The 27,310-nt window shown below is 39.7% G+C and overlaps 1 protein-coding gene and 1 long non-coding RNA gene across 6 annotated transcripts in view; one reads left to right on the top strand and one right to left on the bottom strand.

Moving 5' to 3' along the window:
* The window catches only part of LOC104008264 (uncharacterized), a 170,331-nt gene that overhangs the window by 111,258 nt on the left and 31,763 nt on the right, over window positions 1-27,310 (bottom strand). Inside the window, exon 3 of one of the 3 annotated variants that reach the window (XR_010146997.1) lies at window positions 8,658-8,791. The exons of the other annotated variants lie outside the window; for them this stretch is intronic. This is a non-coding gene — a long non-coding RNA (uncharacterized LOC104008264). Of the gene's footprint in view, window positions 1-8,657; window positions 8,792-27,310 lie in introns of those variants that run through there. 3 annotated transcript variants of the gene reach the window in all.
* CCNJ (cyclin J) lies at window positions 8,891-26,762 on the top strand. 3 transcript variants are annotated; one of them, XM_063782062.1, is made up of 6 exons: window positions 8,891-9,099; window positions 10,216-10,325; window positions 16,089-16,299; window positions 22,564-22,863; window positions 22,951-23,110; window positions 23,728-26,762. In XM_063782062.1, the coding sequence occupies exons 2-6, from the start codon at window positions 10,257-10,259 to the stop codon at window positions 24,137-24,139; spliced, it is 1,152 nt and encodes a 383-aa protein (XP_063638132.1). In that variant the 5' UTR covers window positions 8,891-9,099; window positions 10,216-10,256; the 3' UTR covers window positions 24,140-26,762. The 3 variants fall into 3 exon arrangements, with proteins under 3 accessions (XP_063638132.1, XP_507947.3, XP_001157826.2); XM_507947.8 differs by lacking the exon at window positions 8,891-9,099 and adding an exon at window positions 9,366-9,583; XM_001157826.7 differs by lacking the exon at window positions 8,891-9,099 and adding an exon at window positions 9,498-9,583 and having other exon boundaries at window positions 22,987-23,110.

Raw genomic sequence — 27,310 nt, forward strand, 5'->3', positions numbered from 1 at the left:
TGCGTGTAACAGAAACCTAACCACAGTAGCTTAACCAAATAGGGATTATTTTTCACATGTCTCCAAGTCCAGAGGAGGCAGTCCAAGTTTGGTGCAAGAGGCCTACTAACTTCATCCAATTTCTTTGCGATCTCTAAAGAGACTTCTATTTTCTAGCCCAGTGGCTTTCAAATTTCAGCAGGTATAAAAATCACCTGAAGGGCTTGTTGAAACACAGATTGCTGGGCCCCACCCCCAGGGTTTCTGATTCAGAAATTATCAGGGTGATGCCTGATAATTTGCACATGTAAGTTCCCTGGTGATGCTGAGACGGCTGATCTGGGGACCACACTTTGAGAACCTCAGTTCTAGCTTCACAACCATTTTCATGGCTTAAAAATGTAGAAAAGGAAGGGGAAGACAGAGGATGCCAACTGGTTCCATTCTTTTAAGAAAGCTTGCCAAGAAGCCATGCCAGTAACTTCTACTTATATCCCTTTGGCCAGAACTGTATCACTCCTAGCCATAAGGGAGCCTGGGAGATCAAGTATTTTAAATGGACATATTGCTCTCCCAACTAAAGTCAGTATCCTATTGGTAAGGAAGGAGGAGAGGGTGGCTGTTGGGTAGGCAAATCAGAGTTTGCCACAGATGAGAGGAAGCCAGTCATGCAAAGACCAGTGGCAAAAAGCATTCGAGGTAGAGGGAACTGCGACTGTGAAGTCCTTCTGTCCAAAAAGAGACTTGCCTGGGGAGGGGAGAGTAGTAGCACATAAGTCTGGAGAGGTAGATAGGACCAGATCACGTAGGTCTTGGTAAAGAGTTTGGATTTTATTTACAGTGCAACAGGAAATCATTGAAAAGTTTTAAGCAACTGAATAAAATAATATTTTTCTTTTTTATATTTGAAATTACTTTAAAAACTATTTTTTACAGATACTCATTATTTTATATAAGTGCATAAATGTCATGTTTTTTGAAATGCAGGTTTTATTTTTCTTTTTTCGCTTGAGTCTCTGTCCACTGCTCTCCTCTCCCCACCCACATTGTTCACTTCTTCTACCTTCTTACCAACCATGTTGCATGTATCCTTTCACTTCACCAACATTCTCAAATATTCATATGCCGACACACACACATATGCACATATATGCATCTGTTACTGTCTTAGAAAAATGAGATGACATGATATGTGTTTTTCTGCATATTTTTTCCTTCAAAAATAGTAAAACACCTCCAAGTGAACTATTCATGTTTCCTAAAGGATGCATAACATTCTACAGTGTGGGCAGGACCACTGCATACACTTAAGGAGGTTATGCACCACATGACTCGAAAGTTTATGTGCAAGGACCCCTAGAGTTGTGTAGTATGTAGAAACCTTGGTTGTAAATGTTATTTATTACAGCTTATTCAAACCATTCCCCTACTGATGGGAATTTCTTTTAGTCCATTTGGTTGACATGTTGTTTATTTTTCCTATATCCTTGCTACTTTTGTGTCTATGAGTTCTATTACTGAAAGAGGAGTGTTGAAGTTACCAACTGTAATTATAAGTTTCTCTATGTCTTTTTTTTTGAGAAGGAGTCTCATTCTGCCACTCAGGTTGGAGTTCAGTGGCACAATCTCAACTCACTGCAACCTCCACCTCCAAGGTTTAAGCGATTCTCCTGCCTCAGCCTCCTGAGTAGCTGGGATTACAGGCGCCTGCCACGATGCCTGGCTGATTTTTGTACTTTTAGTAGAGATGAGGTTTCACCATGTTGGCCAGGGAGTTTATTTCTTCTTTCAGTTTTGTTAGTTTTTGTTTAATGTATTTTAAGTTCTATTGTTAGATGGACACACATTTAGGATTTATGTCTCCTTAATGAATTAACTCTTTTATCATTACACAATGTCCCTCTTTAGTCTTAGTAATTTTCTTTGCTCTGAAGTCTGTTTTGTCTGATGTTAATGTAGCTACTCCAGCTTTCTTTTGATTAGGGTTTGTGTGGTATACATATTTTCATTTTTTTATTTTTAACATACCTATATAATTATAGTTGAAATGAGTTTCTTGTAGACAGCATATACCTGAGTTACGGTTTTTGTTTTGTTTTGAGATGAAGTCTCGCTCTGTCGCCAGGCTGGAGTGCAGTGGTGCAATTTCGGCTCACTGCAACCTCCGACTCCTGGGTTCAAGCAATTCTCCTGCCTCAGCCTCCCAAGTACCTGGGATTACAGGTGTGCACCACCGTGCCCAGCTGATTTTTTGTATTTTTAGTAGAGCTGGGGTTTCACCATGTTGACCAGGATGGTCTTGATCTCCTGACCTCATGATCTGCCCACCTCAGGCTCCCAAAGTGCTGGGATTACAGGCATGAGCCACCATGCCCGGCCTATGATATTTTTTATACCCTCAGATAATATTTTTTAATTGGTGTGTTTAGACAATTTACACTTAATGTAATTGTTGGTATGTTTGGACTTAGGTCTATCATTTCATTATTTGCATTTCATTTGCTCTGTTTCAGTTCCACTGTTTCCTCTTTCCTGCTTTCTCAGGTTATTTGAACATTTCTTGGTATTTCATTTTAATGTATCTATTATATTTTTGACTATTATGTTTTTGTATATTTTTTTTAAGTTTTTCTAGGGATTATCCTAATACACATTTAACTTTTCACAGCCTACACAGAATCTACTTTTTACCACTTTTAAGTGGAATGTAGAAATCTTACCACATATTCTTTTGTACTTCTGCCTTTATGGTATAATTGTCTAATATATTGTATCTGTTGAAGTATATGCTGAAAACACTAGAAGACAATGTTCACATTTTTGCTTTTAACCATCAAATGTATTTTAAAGAACTCAAGTGGAAAAGAATGGTTACCCAAACATTTATCACTCTATTGTTCTTCCTTCATTCCTGATGTGCTAAGTTTCCTTCTGGTATTATTTCCCTTCTGTTTAAAAAATGTCCTTTAGCAATTCTTTTAGAGCAGGTTTACTGACAACAAGTCTTTGTTTTCTTTCATCTTCAAATGTCTTTAATTTCATTTCTGAATGATATTTTTGCAGGATATAGAATTCTGGGCCTGACAGTTCTTTTCTCTCAGGACTTAAAAACAAATTTCAACCTTTATTTTAGATTAAGGGGGCATATGTGTAGGTTTGTTACATGGATATATTGAATGATGCTGAGGTTGCAGATATGAATGAGCCCATCACTCAGGTAGTGAGGATAGTAACCAACAGTTAGTTTTTCAGTCCTTCCCCGCTTCTCTCCCTCCCTGCTCTAGTAGTACCCAGTGTCTATTGTTGCCATCTTTATGTCCATGAGTACCCAATGTTTTGCTCCCACTTGTGAGAATGTGATATTTGATTTTCTGTTCCTGCATTAATTCACTTAGGATAATGGTCTCCAGCTACAACCATGTTGCTGCAGAGGACATGATTTCATTCTTTTCTGTGGCACCTCAGCATTTAAAAAATTTTGTTCTATTTCTCTCTGGTCTTCTTGGTTTCTGGTGAGAGACCCACCATACGTTGAATTTTTCATTCTTCCCCTATAAGTAATGTTTTGTTTCTCTCTGGTTGTTTTCAATTTTTTTCTCTAGTTTTTTAGAAGGGTTTTGTGTGTGTGTTTTTGTTTTTGAGACAGAGTCTTGCTCTGTCACCCAGGATGGAATGCAATGGCTTAATCTTGGCTCACTGCAACCTCCACCTCCTACGTTCCAGCAGTTCTCCTGCCTCAGCCTCCCAAGTAGCTGGGATAACAGGTGCACCTCACCACGCCCAGCCAATTTTTGTATTTTTAGTAGAGATGGGGTTTCACCATGTTGTCCAGGCTGGTCTCAAACTCCTGGCCTCAAGTGATCCACTCACCTTGGCCTCCCAAAGTGCTGGTATTACAGGTTTGAGCAACTGTGCCCAGCCTAGTTTTTAGCAGTTTTATTATGTGTGTGGGTATAGATTTCTTTGGGTTCATCCTTGTTAGCATCACCTGAGTTTCTGAATCTGTTTTTGTCTTTTCTCAAATTAGAGGAATTTTCAGCCATTATTCTCCCAAATATTTCTGTACCATATTCTTTCTCCTTTCCTTCAGAGACTCCAATGACATAAGCATTAGACCACTGGGTATTATCCCACAGGTCTCCAAGTCTCTGTTCATTTGTTTCCAACTTTTGTTCAGGTTGTACTATTTCTATTGATCTACCTTGAAGTTCACTGACTACTCTGACATCTCCATTCTCCTAATGAGCCCATCCCATGAGTGTTTTTAAGTTTTGGTTTTTTTCTATCTTTTTAGTTATAAATTTTCCATCTAATTTCTTCTTTATGTATTCTATTTATTTGCTGAAACTTCTTATCTTTCCATTCATTTCAAGAAAGTTTTCTCTTCTTGGAGCATTATTATAATAGCTATTTTAAAGTCTTGTCAAATAATTCTCTGTCATCTTAGTGTTAGTGTTTGTTGATTGTCTTTCCCATGAGAATTGAGATTTGTTTTTGTTCTTCATACGCTGAGTAATTTGGGTTGTATCCAGGGCAATTTGAATATGCTGTATGTTAGGAGATCTACGTCTTACTTAAATCTTTTGGAGAATGTTGATGTTTTTTGTTGTAGCCAGGAACCAATCTGGTTGAGTTCAGGCTGCAAGTTCTGGCTAGCCTTTTGTGGGTTGTGGTTTCGATGTCAGGTCCATTTTCAAAGTCTTTCTGTGCTACTCAGATCTGTCACATATGTGTGCTGCTTAGTGGCCAGCCACTGCTCTGGGCAGTTCTGAGTTTTTAGTCTTTTCAGAGTGGATCTATGTGTGCACAACTCAGAGGTAAGCCCAGTTGTTCATAAGCACTTTGTGGGATCATTTTCCAAAGCTGCTCCTCCCTCTCCACAGTCTCCCCAGTACTTTTCAGTTCCCTGGGCCTCCCTTTTTCAGTTCTCCAGCCATAAAGCTGTGGTTTTTAGTTACACCTCTTTGCCCACACTTCCCATTATTGTACCTCCATCCAGAGTAAGGCAGTGGGAAGACAAAGGAAAACAAACAACCACAGCTGTTCTGATCAGATAAGAGGCTTTCCTTTCCTAAGTTTTTGGCACCTGTTGGCCCCTATTACCACTGTTGTGGCTATCACCAATCTGCTGAAGAATGCCTGGGGGCTACAGCAGGAGAGAGAGAAAAGAAAGAAAGAAAAAATAAATAAATGGGAATTGCTTCACTCTGATCATTAGGAGACTCCTTTGCTGTTCCTTATAACAAAAGGGATTCTCCTAGGGCTCTCCCTTTCTGTGCCCTGGTGCCCATTTCTAGATTTCAGGCTTCCTGAATCCAGGCTGGAGGATCCTGGAGGACGAAGGGGTAACTCACCACCAGTTTGGTGATATTTCAAATTAAGGTCTTCCTCCCCAGTTGCCTGCTACTATTTACTTTACATTGTCTTCAAATAGCTGCTCATGCAGTCTGTCCAGATTTTATAGTTACATTCGGTGGGAGAGACAGGGTGAATCTGGCTTAATCCATTGTGTTAGGGTTCTCCAGAGAAACAGAACCAACAGAATGTGCATGTGCATATGCGTGTATTTACCTATCTATCTGCATATATATGTGTGTATATGTGTATATGCATATACACAGAGATACAGATATATAAACTAAGGAATTATATCTATATCTGTAGTTATATATCTATATCTTACATGATCATAAAGGCTGAGGAGTCCCAAGATCTGCTGTCAGGAGCTGGAGACCAGGAGAGCTGACAGGTAGTTCCAGTCTGAAAACCGGCAGGCTCAAGATGCAAGAAGAGCTGATGTTTCAGTTTGAGTCTGAAGGCCAGGAAAGACCTATGTCCCAGCTCAAATAAGTTGGGCAGCAGGAATTCTCTCTTCCTCGACAAAGGGTCAATCTTTTTATTCTATTCCGGCCTTAAACTGATTGGATGAGGACCACTCACATTAGGGAGGGCAATCCACTTTACTTACTCCATGATTCAAATGTTTATCACATCCAAAAACACTCTCACAGACACACCCAGAATAATATTTGACCAAATATCTGGCACCCAATCTTGGCCCAGTCAAGTTGACACATAAAATTAACTGTCACATTCATCTTATCCAGAAATAGAATCTTAAATAGCATTTTAAAATTTGGAATATTTTTCATAAATTACAGATCACAAATATCTGTGATTACAAATACCTGGAACTAATTTTTTATAAAGTAGACTTAAAAACTATCCTTAACATTGTTCAATATGCTAAAACAGTTTGGAAATGTGATCTAGGAACTCTTGACTATCAAGCTCAGATGTGATTTACCTTTTTATGACCACTCCAACTACTAGGTGATGAATATTTTCAAGAAGGACAGGAGTAGTTGCAATAAGACCAGTTAAGAGACTACTGTACAAGTGTAACTGAGAGATGGTGGATATGAATAGTAGTTGCAATGAGTTGAATACTACAAATAGCAACAAATCAAGAACCGAGAACCAGAGCCCAGGGCTTTTGGCTTCCAGGCCTTTGCATCCAGTAGAATATGCTGCTGCCATTAAAAGGAATCCTGGATGTCCTGTTATGGAATGTTCGCCGGAATATTCTGTATGACAAAATCTAGGTACACAACAAAGCATGTAACATACTACCATTTGTACATAAAATGAGGCAAGGGAGTTTCATATATATATATATATATATATATATATATATATATATATATATATACATGGTTATAAATACCTGGATATCCCCGGAAGGCTACAAAAGAAAAGAGTAATGGTGTCACCTCTGGAAAAAACTGGGACCAGGGAGGGAAAGAAACTTGCTAGTCACTGTATAGTCTTCTATGGCTTGAAATCTTCTACCTTTTTCATGCATTCATTTAAAAAACTTAATTAAAAATCAGTGCTTTTCCACGGCGTAAAGTTCTGTGAGTTACAGAAGCTTTCCAGAGAATCTGGTCCCACCTCATCTCTTGTCAAATCTACCTGTGCCTTATGCTACAGTCACAATGGACTCTGCAGTTTCCCTATTCTGCCCTTTATATAGATGTTCTGCCTTTTTTACTTCCATTGTTTCATACCGTTGGTGATCAGTGCTTCCTTGACTTAGAACGTCTTTCCTATCTCCTCTTCACTCCAGACATACAGTGGCCTCTATTTTCATTCCAAACATGCCTTCACTTTAGAGTCTTTGCATGTACCAGTTCCCTCGGCCTGGAATGCTCAGCCACCTGATACGTACCTACTCTCTCACTTCCCTCAGGCCTTTGCATGCCTTACCTTATCATGAAACAAAGTCCACCCATTTCTTTTTTTTTTTTTTCCGAGACACAGTCTGGCTCTGTCACCCAGGCTGGAGTATAGTGGCGCGATCTCGGCTCACTGCAACCACCGCCTCCCGGCCTCAAGCAATTCTTCTGCCTCAGCCTACCGAGTAGCTGGGATTATAGGCGCCCACCACCACACCTGGCTAATTTTTGTATTTTTAGTAGATACGGGGTTTCACCATGTTGGCCAGGCTGTTCTCGAACTCTCGACCTTAGGTAATCTGCTGGCCTCAGCCTCCCAAAGTGATGGGATTACAGGCATGAGCCACCACACCCAGCCCACCCATGGTCACTTTCTAGCCTTTTTTTCTGTTTATTTTTCTTCACATCACTTGTCACCATGTGATATTTTTTTTGTTGTTGTTCATTGTATCTCTATTTCTAGTGGAATAAAAACTCTATGAGAGCAGAGACTTTAGGAGTTAAGTAAATACCTTAACTGTGTCCACCTTGCTCTAAAGGAATTAAATAAATCATAGTAAGTCTGAACTTTGCATTTTAAGGATTTACTATCTAAGACACACTATGGCAAAATATATGTGTAAAATGAACATTAATCCATAAAAGGAAATGGACATTGAAGTCTTCTCATCACAAGGCAAGTCCAGAAAACAATAATGATTTCTGAACAAATATATCCCAGTAAACAATATTTTCAAAGTAGAAGCGATAAATACAGTCTACTTCTTATACTAATGATTATAGTCTGTGCCCCATTTTTCTGAAAGTGTTCTTAAGTAGGCCCTGGACAGTTATTTAGAAGCCAAATTATTATAAAGTTGTTTAATAGTCATGAAATGGAACCCAAGGAGGTAGACACTATTTAAATGCCATTAAAAATGGCATGAAGCTTTTAGCCTGATGTGTCTACCTTCACTCTAGAGGATCCTGCAACTGAGAGACAGGCCAGGGCAGCCTTCTCCCTGGACTATGTCGGGTTAGGCCGGGATCTGCCAACTTCAGCTTCTGAGTTTCCCTTTTCTTGCCTTTGGTTCCTGCGGGCCTGCTCTCCTGGGTATAAGCATCGTCTATGGATAGGGTATGGCTCATATACATGTCTGCTGATGATCTTCAAATGGATGAAGATGCCACCCAGAATCACATAACATGTATTTATCACTTTGTAGTAGTTCTTTATCATCATGTATCTTTTTGGACAAAGGATTCAAAGTAAAAGGGGTGAAGTTTTAAAAATATTTACGTTTTACTATTAAGAGATTGATCTCCAGTCTCAGAAAAGTGGGCAGTCTCACTGTCCTAGGGTTACCATCCACCTCTTTTGTGATAATCCACCAAAGAGGTTAAAATACAATTGATTAGGTTTCCTCTAATCACATTTCAGCCCCCATGTCACCTCAATTGACGTCGGAGTGTTCTCACAGTTTTGCAGTTTCCTGATTTACGAGCACAGATGGTTAATTACATCCACCATGGGTTTGACAAGCAAGGTACTAGAAGTAATCTTAAATGTCTTCATTCAAAGCTCTTGGGAATCCCTACAGCAACGAAAATAAGGAGGGGGAAGAGATTAATTAGGTTTCTAGAAGAAAGGTGGAGTTTGAGGTGGAACTTAAAAAGAGAGCATAATTTCACAGGAAAAAAAAAACGCTTCAGGGGCTGCAGAAACAGCTAAAGCACATTTGGAGGGCCTGATGATCCACGGAGCAGCCCCTGGGATGGAAGCGGTTGGTGCAACGTGAAGTGAGGCAAACCGAATCCATGCCGTGAAGACTTTTAAACGCCAAACTGAGGCGTCGGAACTTTGCTCCGCGGGCATCGAGGAGCCATCGAAGGTTCTCAGCAGGTGAGTGGCCTAACTGGATTGGTCACTGCAGTGATCCACCTTACAATTTCTCCGGCGCTCTCTGCCGACCTCAGCCGGCGATCAGGCCGGCTTCGCAGTAGGTGGCGGCTGAGCGCCCCGGCAACCGAAGCGCCAGGCCAGCCCAGGCCACGCCGCGCCGTGCGGGATGCTGACCCTACCCAGGCGGGAGCCGCCGCGCCGCCGCCTGGCGCTGCACCTGGGCCCGGCCCGGCCGCCGATTGGACGGCTCGGGGCGACCCCGCTGTATCGCGAGACGAGATTGGCAGCGGCGGGGCCTGAAGTGCCCCCGCGCTGGCTTTGTATGCGAAGCCGCCTGCCGGTCCTTTAACAATGGGCGGCGCGAGCGTCCAGGCGCTGGGCTCTAGCTGAGGCCGGCGCTTAGTGGCCGACTGTCCGCAGCATGAGCGGGGCCGGCGTCCGCCGCACGCCGGCGGGGCTGGGGCTGTGAGGGCCGCGGTTCCGGGTAAGGGAGCCAGCGTGGGGCCGGGCGGCCCGGCAGGCCTGGGGTAGGCGTGGGGCAGCGGACCCTCCCGGGGTGAGGCGCAGAGCCTGGCTGGCCCGGCCTTTTGTTCCCCTTTCTGAGGCCGCGCGGAACGTGCGTTTCTCGGGGCTCCCGGGGAGGAGCAGGCTCCCGACGTCTACGCGGAGACCCCCGGCCAGGCAGACGCTCACCCCCGGGCTTTGCCATGGGAGCGTTTCCCCTCAGCGGGGCTATGAGCGTGTCACCTCTCCCCGCTCCTCAGGGAGGGCGGGAGAGCTCCAGCCCCGACGCAGGGAGCCCCAGCCGGGCCTCCCCCAGCTCTTCCCGAGCTCGCACCTGGCTCCGCGCTTTGGCAACTCAGGGCCCGAGTGGATCCCCTTTTGCCCGACACACAGTCGAGCAGTGAGTCTCAGAGTCCTTCGGCTCTTCCTGCGGGGGCAGACCCAGCTTCGCGTGTGGCGTTGGGGGAAACGACTCGGGTCGGGCTGGGTTGAGGAAGAGTCAAGTGAAGATGAGCAGCCACACCGGGTGGCCTGAGGTCACACCCCCCGGGGAGGGGGCGCAGAGGGTCGCGGGGGAGCCGGCAGTGACCGCGCCTGGGGTGTGTCTTACAGACTCGAGTTGCCGCGTCGGGCTGGGCGCGCCGCCGGGTCCCATGGAGCTGGAGGGGCAGTGGTGGCGAGGACAGCTGGCCGCCGATATTCACCAAGCGCTTCGCTACAAGGTAACTCCGAGGCCCGGCCTGCCTTCTCTTTCTGTGTCTCGCGCCAGTTGTTCTGAATCTCGGCTCTCTAGAAGGTCTAGTCAGGTTCTTTACTTACTATCTTCCGGGCCAGAAAAGGCGAGTTTGCTCATTTGCTCAAGGTTAATTAACTTCTTGGCTCCTTCTCTGGGATGTATCAAAAGAACCTGCAACCTGAATGAGTAGGGAGATGGTAGTTGGGCCAGGGAAGGTGGAAAGGGGCGTTCTGACTTCCAGGTGGGTCATGAATTTGATCTTGTATTTTAAAAGATATATACACTGAATTTTTGTTGGGCAGAACAGCCCTCTTTGTTCGAGAGTTGCCGTTGCATGCAGCCAGTTTAAGTCGCTTTTGTACATAAACTCCTCAGCCTTTCCGCTAACTTGCCGTGAGACGTGGACAAGTGAAATTTCTGTTTCTTGATTTCCTCATCTGTAAAATGAGGAATAATGAGTGTGCCTTATGATTCTGGCGATTGTGAAACTTAAGTTAGTACTGTACATGTGCTTAGAAACTGCTCTTGGTATATAGTAAGCACTAAGTGATAACTTCTTATCACTTACCCCTCAGGATTTGGGCTGTTCAAAAGCCCTAAAGTGGAGGGAGTTGGCTGCCCCTTCCTGCTGATATCAAAGGCAGAAAGTAGACTTAATAGATATTGGAAAAAAATACTTTTCCAACACAAAGCAAAGTCTGTGTATTGTTGCTATTAAGTAACGGTTTTACTCTGCATGTGGCAAGGCAGATTAATGAGACATTTCTGCCTCTTCGATAACCAAAAGAGAGACCAGATCCAAAATGATCTCTAGTTTAACTCAGTTTCACCTTGGATAAAGAAAGCCATTTGTTAAATGTAGAAAATTGAGAAAGAAGCAAAACAGCTGACTCTTTCAATAAAAAGGATTCTGACTCTTGGGGTTGAGATCCTGGAATGATAATGAACTTTTATCTTGAGTTTCTGACCAGGTCAAGTAGATTGGAAAACCTAATTCTGACTTAAATTGTTACCCTTTTCTAGGCCTGAGATTTCTAAATGCTACTTACTGATTCTGACATTCAGTCTCTTAGATTCACTAAAATACAGTTCAGCCCCCTAGGAGATGGTTTATACCACATAAAAATTCTAACTAATGGGATCTCTGGAGTGTTAGTTAGGAAAGAGGTGAAGCAGTTTCTTGGAAAATTGTCCAGATACACTTTTCATCTTTTTTTTTGACAGATGTCATCTTTCAATGTGAAATGTTTTCTTTTTTAAAAAAATTAATATAGTTGCACATATTTTGAAAAGTGTTTTAAGTGTCAGCCTTTTTATCCCTCTGGTATGTAGTGAAATTAATTAGTTGATATTAAGAGTACTTTTTTTTTGAGTTGGAGTTTCACCTGACCTCAGGTGATCCACCTGCCTCGGCCTCCTAAAGTGCTGGGATTACAGGCATGAACCACTGCGCCCAGCCAAGAGTATATTTTTTAATTGGCATGAAACTTAAAAGGTTTTTCTTGGTGATTTCCATACTTTTCAATCATTTTATGTGTAGATCATTTTAATTCGTGAGTGATTATCTGCATTTTGTCAATTGAGTTTGGACATGGGTTCTTTGTTTTTTTGTTTGTTTTTTCTCCTAGATTTAGATTTGTTGAAGGCTTTTGTGGATTAGTTTCTGGAGCATCCAAGGCATAAGACCCAACCTTATACTCACTCAAGTTGCTTATGAACTATCAGAGGACAAGGTAGCACAGGGTGTGAAGGAATGCCACTAAAAGTTTTATTGGGCCACCTATGGCCTACTGCCCTGCGTTGTCTTTATGTTTAAGCATTATGCAAACCATGGTTCTTACTGGCAACACTTTATACAAGAATTTACATTAATATGTAAAACTTAAACTTGTGGAACTGGAGAGACCACTGTTTGTAATACACTGAAGGAAACTTAAAATGGACTTTTCTCCTAGAAAAGACGTGGTAATTCCAGGCTATTAATTGGTGATTCAGTCGGATAGTCATCTGTTTTTCTTCAACATGTTGATTATTTATGACATACATGATATCATGCCAGGTGTTAGAGCAATAACAGTGAACGAGACATGATCCTTGCCTTCACAGTCTAACCTTATCTATAATTTAGAGCATCCACATTTAGGTCTTCCTTTGGGCAGTTGCCATTGAGATACTGCGGAAGGTATTCTATGTTTAGGCCCTAGGTTTGTGGAGAAATATTTGGTGTGACTAGCATTGTGTTTACTGGGGAAGAGTGAAAATGACAGTGAATGGAAATCATGCCAACTATCCACTCCCTCAAAAAACCCCTACAAAGCAGCTGTCACCTTACACCCTTTTGTCTCCTTTCTTGTCATTATTTTGCTGTGTATAGTTAGTGTCATAGGCTGTTTGGGAAAGTGTTTTTAGGAGCCTTAATGACAAATGGGAACAATTCTAGCTTTGTGAGAAACATTAAGAAAGTGAAGTCCATCAGTGTTTTCCAGGTGTTTCCCAGGGAGTCTTTAAGACCATGTTCAGGCCACTTTTTGGGAAAACCTGCTCTGGTTTTGCCTTTTTTCCCCAACTCCCTAATCCCTGAGCTAAGTTAGATTTTCTTCCTAGGTGTTGCCATAATAACCTGTGATGACTATATTGTGTGATAATCTCTGTATTTGATTCACCTGCTAGAGATAGGCTTGAGACTGTTTTTCCAGCTTTTATGCCTGGGTTAGTATAGTGTCTGCTACATGGGAGATGCTCAATAAATGTCACATGGTGGCAGCAAAGGTAAAGTTGCAACTCACTCACACCATTGTAAAGATCCAAAGAAACAGTTAAGGAGAAAAGAAAAATCCTAGGAACTACATGAGAAATCGGCATCTTCCCTTTATGTGGAAAAAAAAAATTTTTTTGGCCAGGCATGGTGGCTCACACCTGTAATCTCAACACTTTTGGGAGGCTGAAAGCAGGTGGATCACTTGAGTCCATGAGCTGGAGACCAGCCTGGGCAACATAGCGAGACCCTGTTGTACAGAAACTAACTGGGCGTGGCAGTGAGCACCTGTAGTCCCAGCTACTCCAGAGGTTGAGGTGGTTGGATTGCTTGAGCCTGGGGGGTGGAGGGTGCAGTGAGCCAAGATGGCACTACTGTACTCCAGCCTGGGCTACAGGAGACCCTGTCTCAAAAAACAACAATTGATGTATTCTTTGGCTACATTACTAAATTACATTGACTATTTTATCCATTTATCTTAGGTAATATTAAGTTAGGTGAATATATAACTTCCCTTTTTTGTTTATTGTAAAATGTATCAACATAAAACTTTTTTTCCCCAACTTTTAAGTTCAGGGGTACGTGTGCAGGATGTGCAGGTTTGTTACATAGGTAAACATTTGCCATGGTGGCTTACTGCACAGATCATCCCATCACCTAGGTATTAATCCCAGCATCCACTAGCTATTCTTCCTGATCCTCTTCCTCCTCCCACCCCCACCCTCCGACAGGCCCCAGTGTGTGTTGCTCCCCCCAACATGTGTCCATGTGTTCTCATCATTTAGCTCCCACTTATAAGTGAGAACATGTGGTATTTGGTTTTCTTTTCCTGCATTAGTTTGCTAAGGATAATGGCCTCCAGCTCCATCCATCTCTCTGCAAAGGACGTGATCTTGTTCCTTTTCATGGCTGCACAGTATTCCATGGTCTGTATGTACCACATTTTCTTTATCCAGTCTATCATTGATGGGCATTTAGGTTGATTCCATGTCTTTGCTCTTGTGAATAGTGCTTCAGTGAACATACACATGCATGTGTCTTTATAGTAGAATGATTTATATTCCTTTGGTTATATACCCAGTAATGAGATTGCTAGGTAAAAGGGTATTTCTGCCTCTAGGTCTTTGAGGAATCACCACACTGTCTTCCACAATGGTTGAACTAATTTACACTCCCACCAACAGTGTAAAAGCGTTCCTTTTTCTCCACAACCTTGCCAGCAGCTGTCATAACATAAAACTTACCATTCTAACCATTTTTAACTGTACAGTTCAGTGACATTAGGTACATTTGCATTGTTGTCACCACTATCTATCTTTAGAACTTTTTCATCTTCCCAAACTGAAACTCCATACCCATTGAACGATTACTCCCCAATTTCCCACCCTCTAGCTTCTGATAACCACTATTCTACTTTGTCCCTGTAAATAGGACTATTCTAGGTAACTCATTAAGTGGAATCATACAATAAATGTTCTTTCATGACTTTTTTCATTTAGCATACTGTCTCCAAGGTTCAACCATGTAGTATATTATAAGAATTTTCTAAGGCTGAATAATACTCCATGTATATACCACATTTTGTTTATCCATTCATCTGCTGGTGGGCATTTGCACTGTTTCCACCTTTTGGTTATTGTGAGTAATCCTGTTTTGAACATGTGTGTACAAATCTCTCTTCAAGTCCCTGCTTTCAGTTCTTTTGAGTATGTACCTGGATCATGTGGTAACTCTGTTTAATTTATTGACGATTGCCATACTGTTATCTGTAACAGCTACATCATTTTACATTCCCACGAGGAATGCACAAGGATTCCAGTTTCTCCACATTCAAGCTAACACTTATGATTTTCTGGTTTTGTTTTGTTTTTTGATAATAGCAATCCAACTAGGTGTGAAGTGCTGTTAGTGGTTTTGATTTGCATTTCCTAATAATTAATGATGCTGAACAAACATCTTTTTCATGTTTTATGATATTTGTTGGGCATTTGTGTGTATCTTCTTTGGAGAAATGTCTATTCAAATCCTTTGCCCATTTTTATAATTAGGTTTTTTGGTTGTTATCCAGTTGTATAAGTTATTTATATAATCTAGCTATTTACCCCTTATCAGATATGATTATAAATATTTTCATCCATTCTGCAGGTTGCCCTTTTACTCTGTTGATAGCATCTTTTGTTAAACAAAAGTTTTTAATTTTGTTAAAGTCCCATTTCTCTTTTTCTTTTTTTTTTTTTTGCAGGGTAGGGGAAGTTCTGCTTTTGGTATCGTATCCCTGTTACTTCTTCTATTGTGATACCTGTTGGGTTTAGTATCAGTATTATGCTGATCTTATAAAATGAATTTGGAAGCTTTCCATCTTTCTCTATGCTCTGGAAATATTTTAATAGTATAGAATTTTTCCAGTTTTTAAAAAACAAGTTGATATAATATAGTCCTGAGATTGAAGTGATTTTAGGTGTATGAGAGGATGATGGGAAAGGGCAGATCATAAAACTGTTAAAAGGGAAACAAAATTAGAAGATACTAGAGGAAAGGTACTGGTTTCTACACTATTGCAAGTATAATACTGTATGCAGCATATCCACTTATCTATTACCTTCTAAGCAAAAGTTCTGAGCATCTTGGAGAGGTGTAGGGGCATGTTTGTGGTATGTGGTTGGTTTGTCAGGGATGTTTTTCTGAAAACACCTGGTAGGGAAAACAGGATTCTCTTATTTAAAATCTTTGTAGGATGTATCCATTCTAGAAAGCAAGAAACAAGAACATCTATAATTGTTCACATCAGAAGTGGTTAAGAGTAAGGAGAAAAATTTGGTTTTAAATGTCATTCATTATCCCTCCACTTAACTTTTTCATTTTTGTATTCCAGTCAAGAAAAATATGTTTTAGGCACTTGTAATACTAATATATTGGAAAAACAATGTTAAGTCATTGCCTTGTGGGGATACGCCTACAGATAGGTCAGACTAAATGTTGTTCCTTTTGACTTAGGAGCTGAAGTTGCCCTCCTATAAAGGCCAGTCCCCTCAGTTAAGTCTCAGACGGTATTTTGCTGACTTGATTGCCATTGTGAGCAATCGCTTCACACTCTGCCCTTCTGCCCGCCATCTTGCTGTCTATTTACTGGACCTGTTTATGGACCGCTATGACATCTCTATCCAGCAGCTGCATTTAGTTGCGCTTTCCTGCCTGCTTCTAGCAAGTAAGTATGAATCTGATTTACATGACTGGAAATTTCTGATGTTTATATAATAAAATAAATTTATGTAGAACTCAGTGAAATATCATCAAGTCCCATTCATTCCAGTTCACTAGTATCAAGAAGTTTATGTTAAAAGTGCTTCTCAGTGTAATAATTCTTAACCAGACATTGAAAAATGGCTTTGGAGCCTGTTAAAAACATGTGCCTAAGCCGTATATTCTCGGCCACTCCAGATCTACTAAGACAAAATTTACATAATGGGTACTGGGTATTTTTTAACTTTTTGAAAAAGTTCCAAAGGTGATTTTGATTTACCTTTCCAATTGAGAACCATTGTCTTAAAGCAGTGGTTCTAAACCAGGAGCAGTTTTGTCCCACAGGGAACACTTGGCAACGTGTACAGACGTTCTGGTTGTCACATCTGGTGATAAAGTGGGAGATGCTTTTTTAGCATCTAGTACATAGAGGCCTGGGATGCTGCTAAACATCCGGTAGTGTACAGGACAGTTTCCCATAACAAAATTCTCTGTCCCAAAACATCAATGGAGCTAAAGTTGAGAAACTGTCTTAAAAGTACCATATTCTTACATTAGAATACTTTCTACTGACTAAATAATGAGTTGGCTTAATGAACTAAAAGTTAATGTGCAACTACTATAAATGTGAAAACTTTTGCTTATGCATTAGACCAACTGTGTAGTAGGCTCCAAGATACAATCTGATACAACCATATTTGTTACTTAGTACAGAATATACTGGTGGATCTTTTGGCCCCTCTTTCTCTTTACATCTTCCTATACCTCATTTCATTGCTTGTTGGTACTCTCACTGAAGATAGGGCACGTAAAGGAATTGAAATTGTGGTTTTTTTCTTTTAATAATGTGGAAGATTGTATTTGATATGGAAGTTGAATCAGTAATATAGTTTCTATATTCATGTTATTACAATGAAATTTATAGTATGTAGATGTATTGATAACCTTCACTTTTAACTCTCACTTGAGGGATAAAGATTGTATTTGATATTGAAGTTAAATCAGTAATGTAGTTTCTGTATTATCCATGTCATTATAATAGAATCTTAAAGTAGTATGTAGATATACTGATAATCTTCACCTCTAACTCTCCCTTGAGGTTTTGGGGTCAAATATGGCTGGGATGAAATAAGGAACATTCCCCCTATATCCATGCCACCAGAGTTCTTTAGCACTTCTGTGCTTGGCTGCTTATAAATCTAAAACCAAATGTAGTCCTATGTAGTATCATTTCTGGTACTAATCTCTTCTCAGATTTTATTTTCTGACCTTTATTCTTCCTTTGATCTGATGACCTCAACTACTTATTTTGTCCCCGGAATGTCCCTTTGTAAGTTATTTCAGATCCATTGTAGAACCAGGCTGAATGTAAATAAAACACAGCTGCAGCATGACTTCCCACTGCCTATATGTTAAGGTGGAAACTGCTTAATGTAGTGTTTAGAATCTTTCATCTGGACCCAGCCACCTTTCCAGTCTCATCCCCATGTACGTTGAGCAAAATTCTTAGAATACCATTTACTTCCTGAATATCTACATTTCCCCTTAATCTACTGTTCTCTAAAATTCAGACACTTCACTCATCCCTCATCCCCCTACCCAGGAGCCAGAGAGGTAATGCTTGTACATTTATAATTAACCTTTAATTTAGCCTCTAATTAAAGTTTCATGCTCATAAGTAATCATGTGTGTAATACTGTATGTGTTTAATCACTGGCTGTGAAGCCCTTTGGGGTTTAATAGTTTGTATAAGATTGGAAAAGCTCACACTTGACAGTTTAGATGTGTGAGTCCACAAATAAAATGGATTTTTGTTATTGTACAGAATGTTTATTATAGAATCAGTTGACAGTAGAGTGTCACTGGAAATCAGACATGCAAGTTAGATTATTTTAAAAACTTGGTATCATTAATGGAAAGTAACTGTGTGGCCATCACTGTCATTTTAACACTAGCACCTGCTCTATGCCTGTGATTTTTAAAGTGTAGCGTGGGCCAAGTGGGAAGGTCATCTTTGTGTACCATCTTAGGTTGGTTGGAATGGAGTTTTCAATTGTTCTTATTTTTAAATTGTGTATTTCTGTTAGTTTAAGGTCATGAACAATTTATTTTATTGAACTATTTGGATTAATATCAGTGGTAAGATGTAGTTATTTGTGACTCTTTCCAGTAATTAGGCATTAGGATCTGTATTTGCTGGGGTTCAAATATGAATTATCACCTATTACTGAAAGAACTAGATACCTCCCTCCTTTTTCTGCTGATGCCTCCTGATTTCCCTTTCCTTGAGGGAAGAATTGCTTTTACATTCTTCCTTTTGCACTGGAGAGTAGGAATGTATGTGAGGTATTCTTCAGGATTTCTGCTCCTCCCAAGTAGCAAGTTGTTCAAAAGAGTTTGAGCTATCAGCTCTACACCAGGGTCAGGAATTGAAGAGGTTAGCCCTTAGTAGGCAGCAGTCTCTCTACCCTTGCCCCCCAACCCTAGTCTGTAACTTTACAGCAGAAGAGCTTAGGATTCTTATAAACTGATAAACTATTTTCAGTGTCTGATTCCTGTTTTAAATTTGTGGAGTTCATTGTAATGGGAAGCTGTAGGTGGTTTGGCCAAAGATGGAGCATACCTTGTAAGTTCTAGAAGCAAATGCTTATGTCTACACTATTAGAAGAAGAAAGGGCCTACAGATTATCTCTGATTGGAGAGCTATGTGTAGCTCTGATTGGAGAACTATGTGTAGTGTTTTGGAGCAATGACCATAGTGATGGATTCCCTGGGTTGGAATCTCATCAGCAATATGAATTTCAACAACCCCTGAATCTCAGGTTATTTCTTTATAAGATGGAAATAAAGATACCTTACAAAGTTGTTCTGGGATCCAGTGGGGGTAATATGTTTAAAAGCATGTAGGAAATTGAAACATTAAAAGATTAGCATGGTAATTATTAATTCCTCCATAAGTTGCTCTGTTACCTTTAGCCTGCCTCTTTTACCCTAAAGGTTTTGACCTATTTCAAACTGGACCCTAATTTGTCCAGGGAAGTTCTCCTATTCCAACTCTTTCACATGTATGCCCTGGCTTCCCTTGGCTTCTGTGACCAACATTACATTTATGGAGCATGTGGAAGTAATCTTGGAGATAAGATTTCTCATAATTTGCTCAAGATCTTACATAACTAAGAAATGATCTTGGAGTCAAGACAAAGTGAAAAGTGAGACAGAGGCTTTTAGTAGTAACAATTTGTAACAAGTGCTTGTTTCCCCTTGCCAACCAACACTGGGTTAGCAAAGCTTTTTACTGATCTGTGAAAATTTATATCTCACAGTTGGTTTAATTTACATCTCAATTTTTAATGAGCTCAGAATTTTTTTTTATGAATTACCTTTTTCTTTTCTTTGCCCATTTTTATATTAGATTCATTTTATAAATTTGTGATAATTCTTAGTGTATGTTAGGGATGACTTTTTTCCCCCTACTTAGTAATAAAAAAATAGAATGTGGGTTGGTAGAGCACTCGGTGACATCTGATCCGTGCCCTATTCAGTATATAAATCTTCTCTACCACATACCTACTATTCACTGCTGGCTTTGAAAATGTGTTGGTTTCCATGGCTGATATGAACATATCCTACAAAGGAAAGACAACCCAGTGTTTTTGTTTCTGTGGCCTCTAATCCTTTATTTTCTGGGAAGCAGATATGAATTTCCTGTGCCCTTATTTCCTATTTGGGGCCTTTATCAATATAATCACATGGCTTCTGTTATTTCCTTTCAATTGAAGAAACTGATCTTTGTGAACTGTGTGTGATAATGTGGATAAGTAAACTTAAAATGAACATATGCATAGCAGTGAGCACAACAAAAACTATAGATAGGAATGCAGGTACTCAATTGACGTTATCACACTTTTTGAAATCTTTTAATATCCATGTATCTGAATATTTATTACTATACATAATGGAAAAGTTCCAAAAAATTTGAACCCTGAATTAAAACCCCAAGTATGGTTATTTATTCAGAATCAGATTATTCTTAACTTTGCAAGATCAATATGCAAAGTCTTTCACACTTGTAGTAGCCAAATATTTTATAAATATAAACATCCCATAGATGCTTAATAATACAGAAATCTGTCAGTTCTGGTCTAGAAGTGCAAATTTGGGAATTCAAACATAAATTTTCCTTTTGGCTTCCATTTTTGGTTTGATTTAACTTATCTGACCTTAAATGGATTGGCCAACCTCACTACCTTGGTTTTTGAGCAGTGAAATTGGTCATATGCAATTTTTTTTCCCAATGTTGAAGATTTCAAGGAGATAATATGAAACATTCTTGCTCCTTGAATTATGATGTATTAATTTCTTCAAAGGAACTTTAAGCATAATATAAATAAACTCATTAATTTCTACAGTATTCCTTTGAAGTATTCTGCCAGTATTGCTGTTGCTTCACAAATGGCAGGGTGCTTGAAAGCTGTAATGATTCATCCAGAGACACTGAACTAAATTCCTAGGTCATTCTCCTTCTGAAGAATTTCACTTCATACTAGGAACACTGGTTTCCTCTTCTTTTTTCAGGCAATAAGCTGGATAACTATGTCATACAGACCACTTTAGTGCTTTCAACTTTAAGTATTTGCTATTGGCAAAACTTGTTAAATTGATCTTTATGTGATTTTAATTAGGAAGGGCTATCTAGATTCAAGTCTGAATTACTTAAGTTTGGGATCAACTTCTACCTGCAGCAATATTTAGAGTGGTTTAGATCTAAGGAAGTTCACCTCTCTGCCATCACTCCTGCTTCCTTGGGCTTAGATTCTTCACAACACATGAGCTTAGAATCTCCTGGCATAGGCATAATATGATGGTTTTAAACCTTAAATCTAAAATAGAACACAGTAATAGGAGCTTTAGTTATAATTTCCTTTCTTCTGTGGACCACCATGGAACAAAGACCCAAAGAGGCTTGATGACAACTCTGGTTCTGTTGCTGCATCTGGAAACTCATAGTAGTACTTAATAGTTTGTAAATGTTCTCCAGCCATTAGTTCTAGAAATACTTTCTAAAATGAAGCCTTTATATATAGAGACAGTAAAATGCATGTTTGGAAAGTAAAGTGTAAGATGGTACATAATCTATAGAAACATTCTGGGGCTGGAAAGAGAATCTTATTCTTCAGCTATGCATAGCTGAAACCTTATAGATGGGTATTTCCAGAAAAGAAATTAATCCCTTTGAATAATGTTCAGCCATCATATTGTCTTTACTCCTATTCTGCTTTCAGTAAGGGAATTTAAAAGCAGATATAAACTATCTCCCCCATGCCCCTTTTTTCTTTAACAGACTAGATTTTTGTTTTGAATTCAGAAGAAGTGGGGGATGGGGCTTTTTGTGGAATGATAGTGCTTGTGTTAAATGTTCACCCAGTTTTTCCCTCCAGTCTCTCTCTGGAATTGAGATTATGTTGATGCCAAGATGAAACAATTGGAGCTTAACTATTTTTTATTTCAGATAAAGCTATGACATTCAATTGTTAAAACTATCTTCTCCTCTTGGCGGGGCGCAGTGGCTCACGCCTGTAATCCCAGCACTTTGGGAGGCCGAGGCAGGCAGATCACAAGGTCAAGAGATCAAGACCATCCTGGCTAACATGGTGAAACCCCGTCTCTACTAAAAATACAAAAAATTAGCCAGGCGTGGTGGCGGTCGCCTGTAGTCCCAGCTACTCGGGAGGCTGAGGCAGGAGAATGGCGTGAACCCGGGAGGTGGAGCTTGCAGTGAGCCGAGATCACGCCACTGCACTCCAGCCTGGGCGACAGAGCGAGACTCCGTCTCAAAAAAAAAAAAAAAAACTATCTTCTACTCTAAAATCAAATAATTTATTTTACCAGCTACCACCCACCTGCAAAAAAAATTTCCTGAAAATATTCAGCTGATGAGATTGAGTTATTTTTTTCACTGGCACATGACTATTTCCATTCTATACTAGAACACAGATCAAAATGTTTATGTATTTCAAGCATTTTTTTTTTAGGGGATTGGGGAAAGGTTGGGGATGGTGGCACTGGGAAAGAAAACACAGGGTTCTGGCACAATTGTATCTGTGTAAGGTAAGTACGTCTTTGGATCTAAATCCTGGCAATAAGACAGCAAATCCCATTTTACTGACTAGACTAGTAATGATCACTTGCCTAACATTTTCTCTCCCCTCCCATCCCCTTTTCTTATAAGGTAAATTTGAAGAAAAAGAAGACAGTGTGCCTAAGCTGGAGCAGCTCAACAGCCTGGGTTGTATGACTAATATGAATCTAGTATTAACAAAACAAAATTTGCTACATATGGAACTAATATTATTAGAAACCTTTCAGTGGAACCTCTGCCTTCCAACAGCCGCCCATTTCATTGAGTATTATCTCTCTGAAGCAGTACACGAAACAGATCTTCATGACGGCTGGCCAATGATTTGCTTGGAAAAGACTAAACTCTACATGGCCAAATATGCAGATTACTTCCTGGAAGTATCTTTGCAAGGTGGGTTGTTGTGAATACCAGTAAGTGACTTGTGCACTTGTGACTCGTGTATTCTGTTCCTTAAGTTCATTTTTGGTGTCTCCACAGATTATGCCTTTCTAAATTATGCACCTTCTTTAGTAGCTGCTGCATGTGTGGCTTCTTCGAGGATTATACTTCGTCTTTCTCCAACGTGGCCTACAAGACTACATCGTCTTACTGCCTACTCTTGGGATTTCTTAGTGCAGTGTATTGAACGACTGTTGATGTAAGCCTTTTTATTCTTGTGTTTGTACTTTCTCATTAACAGTTTTCTTCATGTATGAGGTGCCCTGAAAACAGCTTCTGAAAGGCACAGAGTTCCTAGGTTATTTGCTTTTGGCAGCAGTTACTTGCTGCCATGAGCAAGCCCATGTATGAGCAGAACTCTAGGGAAGGAGAGTCCCTTTTGGCCATTAACCAGTTAGAAGGTGTCATTGTTAGAATAATTCTGGGCACATGATAAGGAAAGGAGCTGCTTGTGTGTGTCTGTAAGTCTGTAACCCTGAGATCAGTCCAGGCCAGCCTTGCCCCATTCCTAACATCATTGAATTTTGGGGGCCACCAGGATGTTACCAAATTGGCAGCCACACTTACGTGCTTATTATGGACACATCTCCCAAACTGGAAATAATCCTCAAAGCTAGCAGGAAGGTTCACATCAAGGGAAATGGCTTTAGAAGGACACAAGCAAGGTCTCACTGTTGTTGGAATTATGGTGCAGTGACTGCTACCTGGGTAGTGGTGGTGGAAGAAGCTGTTGAGGAGTTGGGGATGGGGCATGATTTTCTTGCAGATTCTTCTCAAGTAATATTTTTAATAGTTTCCTTTCTCTCCACGTTTCAGCGCTCATGATAATGATGTGAAAGAAGCAAACAAACAGAGAGGGCAAGCAGGACCTCAGCCAGCGCAACTAAGTGTATTCCAGACAGCCTCCCAGCCATCACGGCCAGTTCACTTTCAGCAACCTCAGTATCTCCATCAGACACATCAGACCTCACTGCAGTATCGCCATCCTACGTCAGAACAACCAAGCTGTCAGCAGATTGTATCGACCACACACACCTCATCTTACACACTACAGACATGTCCTGCTGGCTTCCAAACTAATGTTCAGGGCCTTGGGCACATGCAGACTGGTGTTGGGATGTCACTGGCAATACCAGTAGAAGTTAAGCCTTGTCTGAGTGTTTCTTATAACCGGAGTTATCAGATAAATGAACATTACCCTTGTATTACTCCATGTTTTGAAAGGTGATTATGTGTGAAGCTGATAACCGACCCAGACTGCTTTGTGACATGAAGCTATGGGTAAGCGTTTTGTAAACTTCTGTTCAAAAGGAAAGGGATCTAAATGACATCAGAACTCTTCAGGTACCAGCATCAGGAAGACTGAATATCCCTTTTAATGCACCATGAATCCTGGGAGGACTAAGCAAATTAACAGTCTGTCAAATTCTGTTACAACAAATCCCTGTATGACAAAAATGTTCAAGTCCTGGCTGATGGTCCAAATATTTCAAAAATATTCAGTACAACAGAAAATTTGGACAGACTTCAATTTGCCATTTTGAGATTTGACCTGTGGTAGCATCTGGGCCTAATGTTGGCTTCTAAGTCAAAGACTAAATGTTTATCTCGTCTATGGACTTGCCAAACAGTCTTTTATGAAGGAAAGTTACAGTATTAATTTTTGAAAAGGTTTTTTTTATTCTGCAGTTTTTTATTTTTGTTCTACACATGAATTTTTGACTAAGTTTAAACTCATGAATTGTTATGCTACACCAATCTGTGCAGTAAAAAAAATTTTTTTAGATGATTCTATATAACTTCGTCTCACAAATAGCGTAGGTATCTGGGTTTATATACTAAAATTAAGGGTGGAGAAGATCTTATTTTTTAAATCATGGTCATAATTTTTCTTTTTTTCCCTAAGTGATCAACCTCAAATTTTTAGAATTAAAATACATTTAACTCAGGGAATTTGTACTACTTGGAAACACTTAACTGTAATGCAACATGCCTTGGGAATGTTATAGTGTGAACTACCTTTATAACATAGGTTAAAATACGCTTGCTAGGGTGTGTTTTCAAATGAGAACATAATATTATAGCTCAGAATGAAGTGGTAGTTCCTGTGATTCATAATACATATGTAGGTTTTGCATATCTCAGTGCAATCCGTGATTTATACTCAGAATCGACATTCTTAAAAAGTTATTTCAAGGGATGGCATAACTGTAAGAGGTCAGTGCTAGAATAAAGTCCTGTAGGTTTATTTTGGAAGGGACTGTGGCCAGGGTAGTTCTCAGGTTGTGCTAGAGCAGCACTTTGTTATGTGGAAGACAGGTTTTTTAAGCAACCTTTGAATCCAGCTCTAGTCAGTCTAAGCAGGCAAAGGTAACTGATGACTAAATTTCAGTAGCTACTTTCATTGGATTGACCCTACAACTGCCCTGGGACATTTCACTGTACCGGTATTAACTGCAAACAGCAATAATTGTCATTACAGCAAGGGCAGTTTGGGGGTAAAGCATTTTGGAGGAATAACCTTAAAAAGTTAAAAAGTCATTGTAATAACTGATAAACTGTATACATTGTGCTCCTTTCTGTGGGAGAAGAAAGATTTGGTGAAGGGAAGCTTTCTGGTTTAAAAATTAGTAAGGTGTGTCTTTTTGTTTTTTTTAAGATAGCACTTGAAGGGAAAACTGCATGGCAGATATGTGACTGCCACAATATGCATTGAAGACAAACTTACTATAAAGATGTTGTGGGTATGCAGCAGGAGTCTCAGTAATCAAGCCAATGGCCTTGTCAGGAAGGGAAGGGGCTCAATACAGTGATGGACTGATCCAGATGGCTCCCGGGGATGAATGTGGGCGGGTAGCTTCTGTCAGTATGAATGCTTAGAGAAATATCCTTTCCTTAAAAAGAAAATAACTTTTATATTTAGAGTACATAGGGCATGATGTGGATTTATTAGTCTGGTAGATAAAATGAAAAACCACTCAGGTAAGAACACTCACTGATGGCAGTTTTTAAGCATGAAAATTGTTTTCTGAAAGTATCATCACTTTTCCTTTTTAAAGAAGGCTGCTAATTGGATTTTGGTAGTTCTTACCTCAAGAAAACTTGAATTATTTGGGGGAAAGTAGGCTCAAAAGAGAATATATCTTTCACATTCACATTCAGAACCCAGCAACCTGGAGTCCAATTTTCAGTATTTTAACTACCTCAATAATACTATGAATGTAAGACATTGGGATAGAGATCCCAACTTGAAACAACAGCCAGTGCCTGTGGTAACTTAATGTCTTGTCAAATACTTTTATTGATTGGTTTATATGCCATTCTTGTTATAGAAGAATATGCCTTTTAAAAAAGCTTATTAATAACACTTTCCCAATTTATATTTTAAAAAGCTAAAGAACACTGGATTAATAATCTTTTGGGAGGGTAGAATAAAATAATTGATTACTATTGCTGCATACCCGGGGTGGGATGGGGTGGTTGGAGAACCAGAACTATTTTTAAAACATTAGGTTTCAATATAAATACAACTCACAACTGCTAGCTTTGGGGGGTGGGGGAACATTGTGTGGGTTTTGTTTTGTTTAATTTATTGATTAGTCTTTAAAGTAGGCTTTTTTTTTTGAGAATACTGGACCATCATTAAATGTGTACTGTGAAGAGATTAATATGTATGAAGGGCTTTACCAAAGTCCACTAAATAAACACTACTCAAGTACAGACTGCAAACCAAAATGTATCTGTGTTACGACATTAATTGCAAATAGCAAGTATGGTGCTAAAGTCTACACCAATGGAATTAGATGAGTGCTATGCACTTAATTTTAAAATAAAACTAGTTTTCAGTAAAATGGCTTTGGTATTTTTGTTTTAAATACAAACTTGTATATTTGCAGCCCTAGTGAACCATCTCATTATGTAATTCAGACTTGGAATCATGATTATATTTACTAAAAGCCATCAAGATGTAGAATATAGCCATTAGTGGCATAAAACATCCGTTCATTACGTATTCCATACTGAGCATTAAAGCCCACAAAAGTATATTGGACACCACTGTTGCCTTTTTGAGCTTAAAATCAGTTGTTAGTATGTTAGCAACTACAGATTCTAATTTATTCAACAATCATGCAAGCATCAGAAAATCTGAAGTTTGATGTCAAAAGTAGGGACACAGAAAATGGTTAAAGCTATGAGAAGGAATATAGGGTCTACAGTGAGTGAGAATGGTCTATTTACCTGAGTATAAATATCATTTGCTACTTAATTCAACTCAAACCTTAGCAGATGGAATTTGTTTTGAAAAGTAAAATTTAACAGGTTTGTACAAGCGGGTTAGGAATTTACACTGCCTTTTTAAAAAACATTTTTGAAATTAGTCTCAAAACTATCGTATCGT

The sequence above is a fragment of the Pan troglodytes genome, chromosome 8 (assembly GCF_028858775.2).
Source record: "Pan troglodytes isolate AG18354 chromosome 8, NHGRI_mPanTro3-v2.0_pri, whole genome shotgun sequence".
In the NCBI taxonomy this organism is placed as follows: Eukaryota; Metazoa; Chordata; class Mammalia; order Primates; family Hominidae; genus Pan; species Pan troglodytes.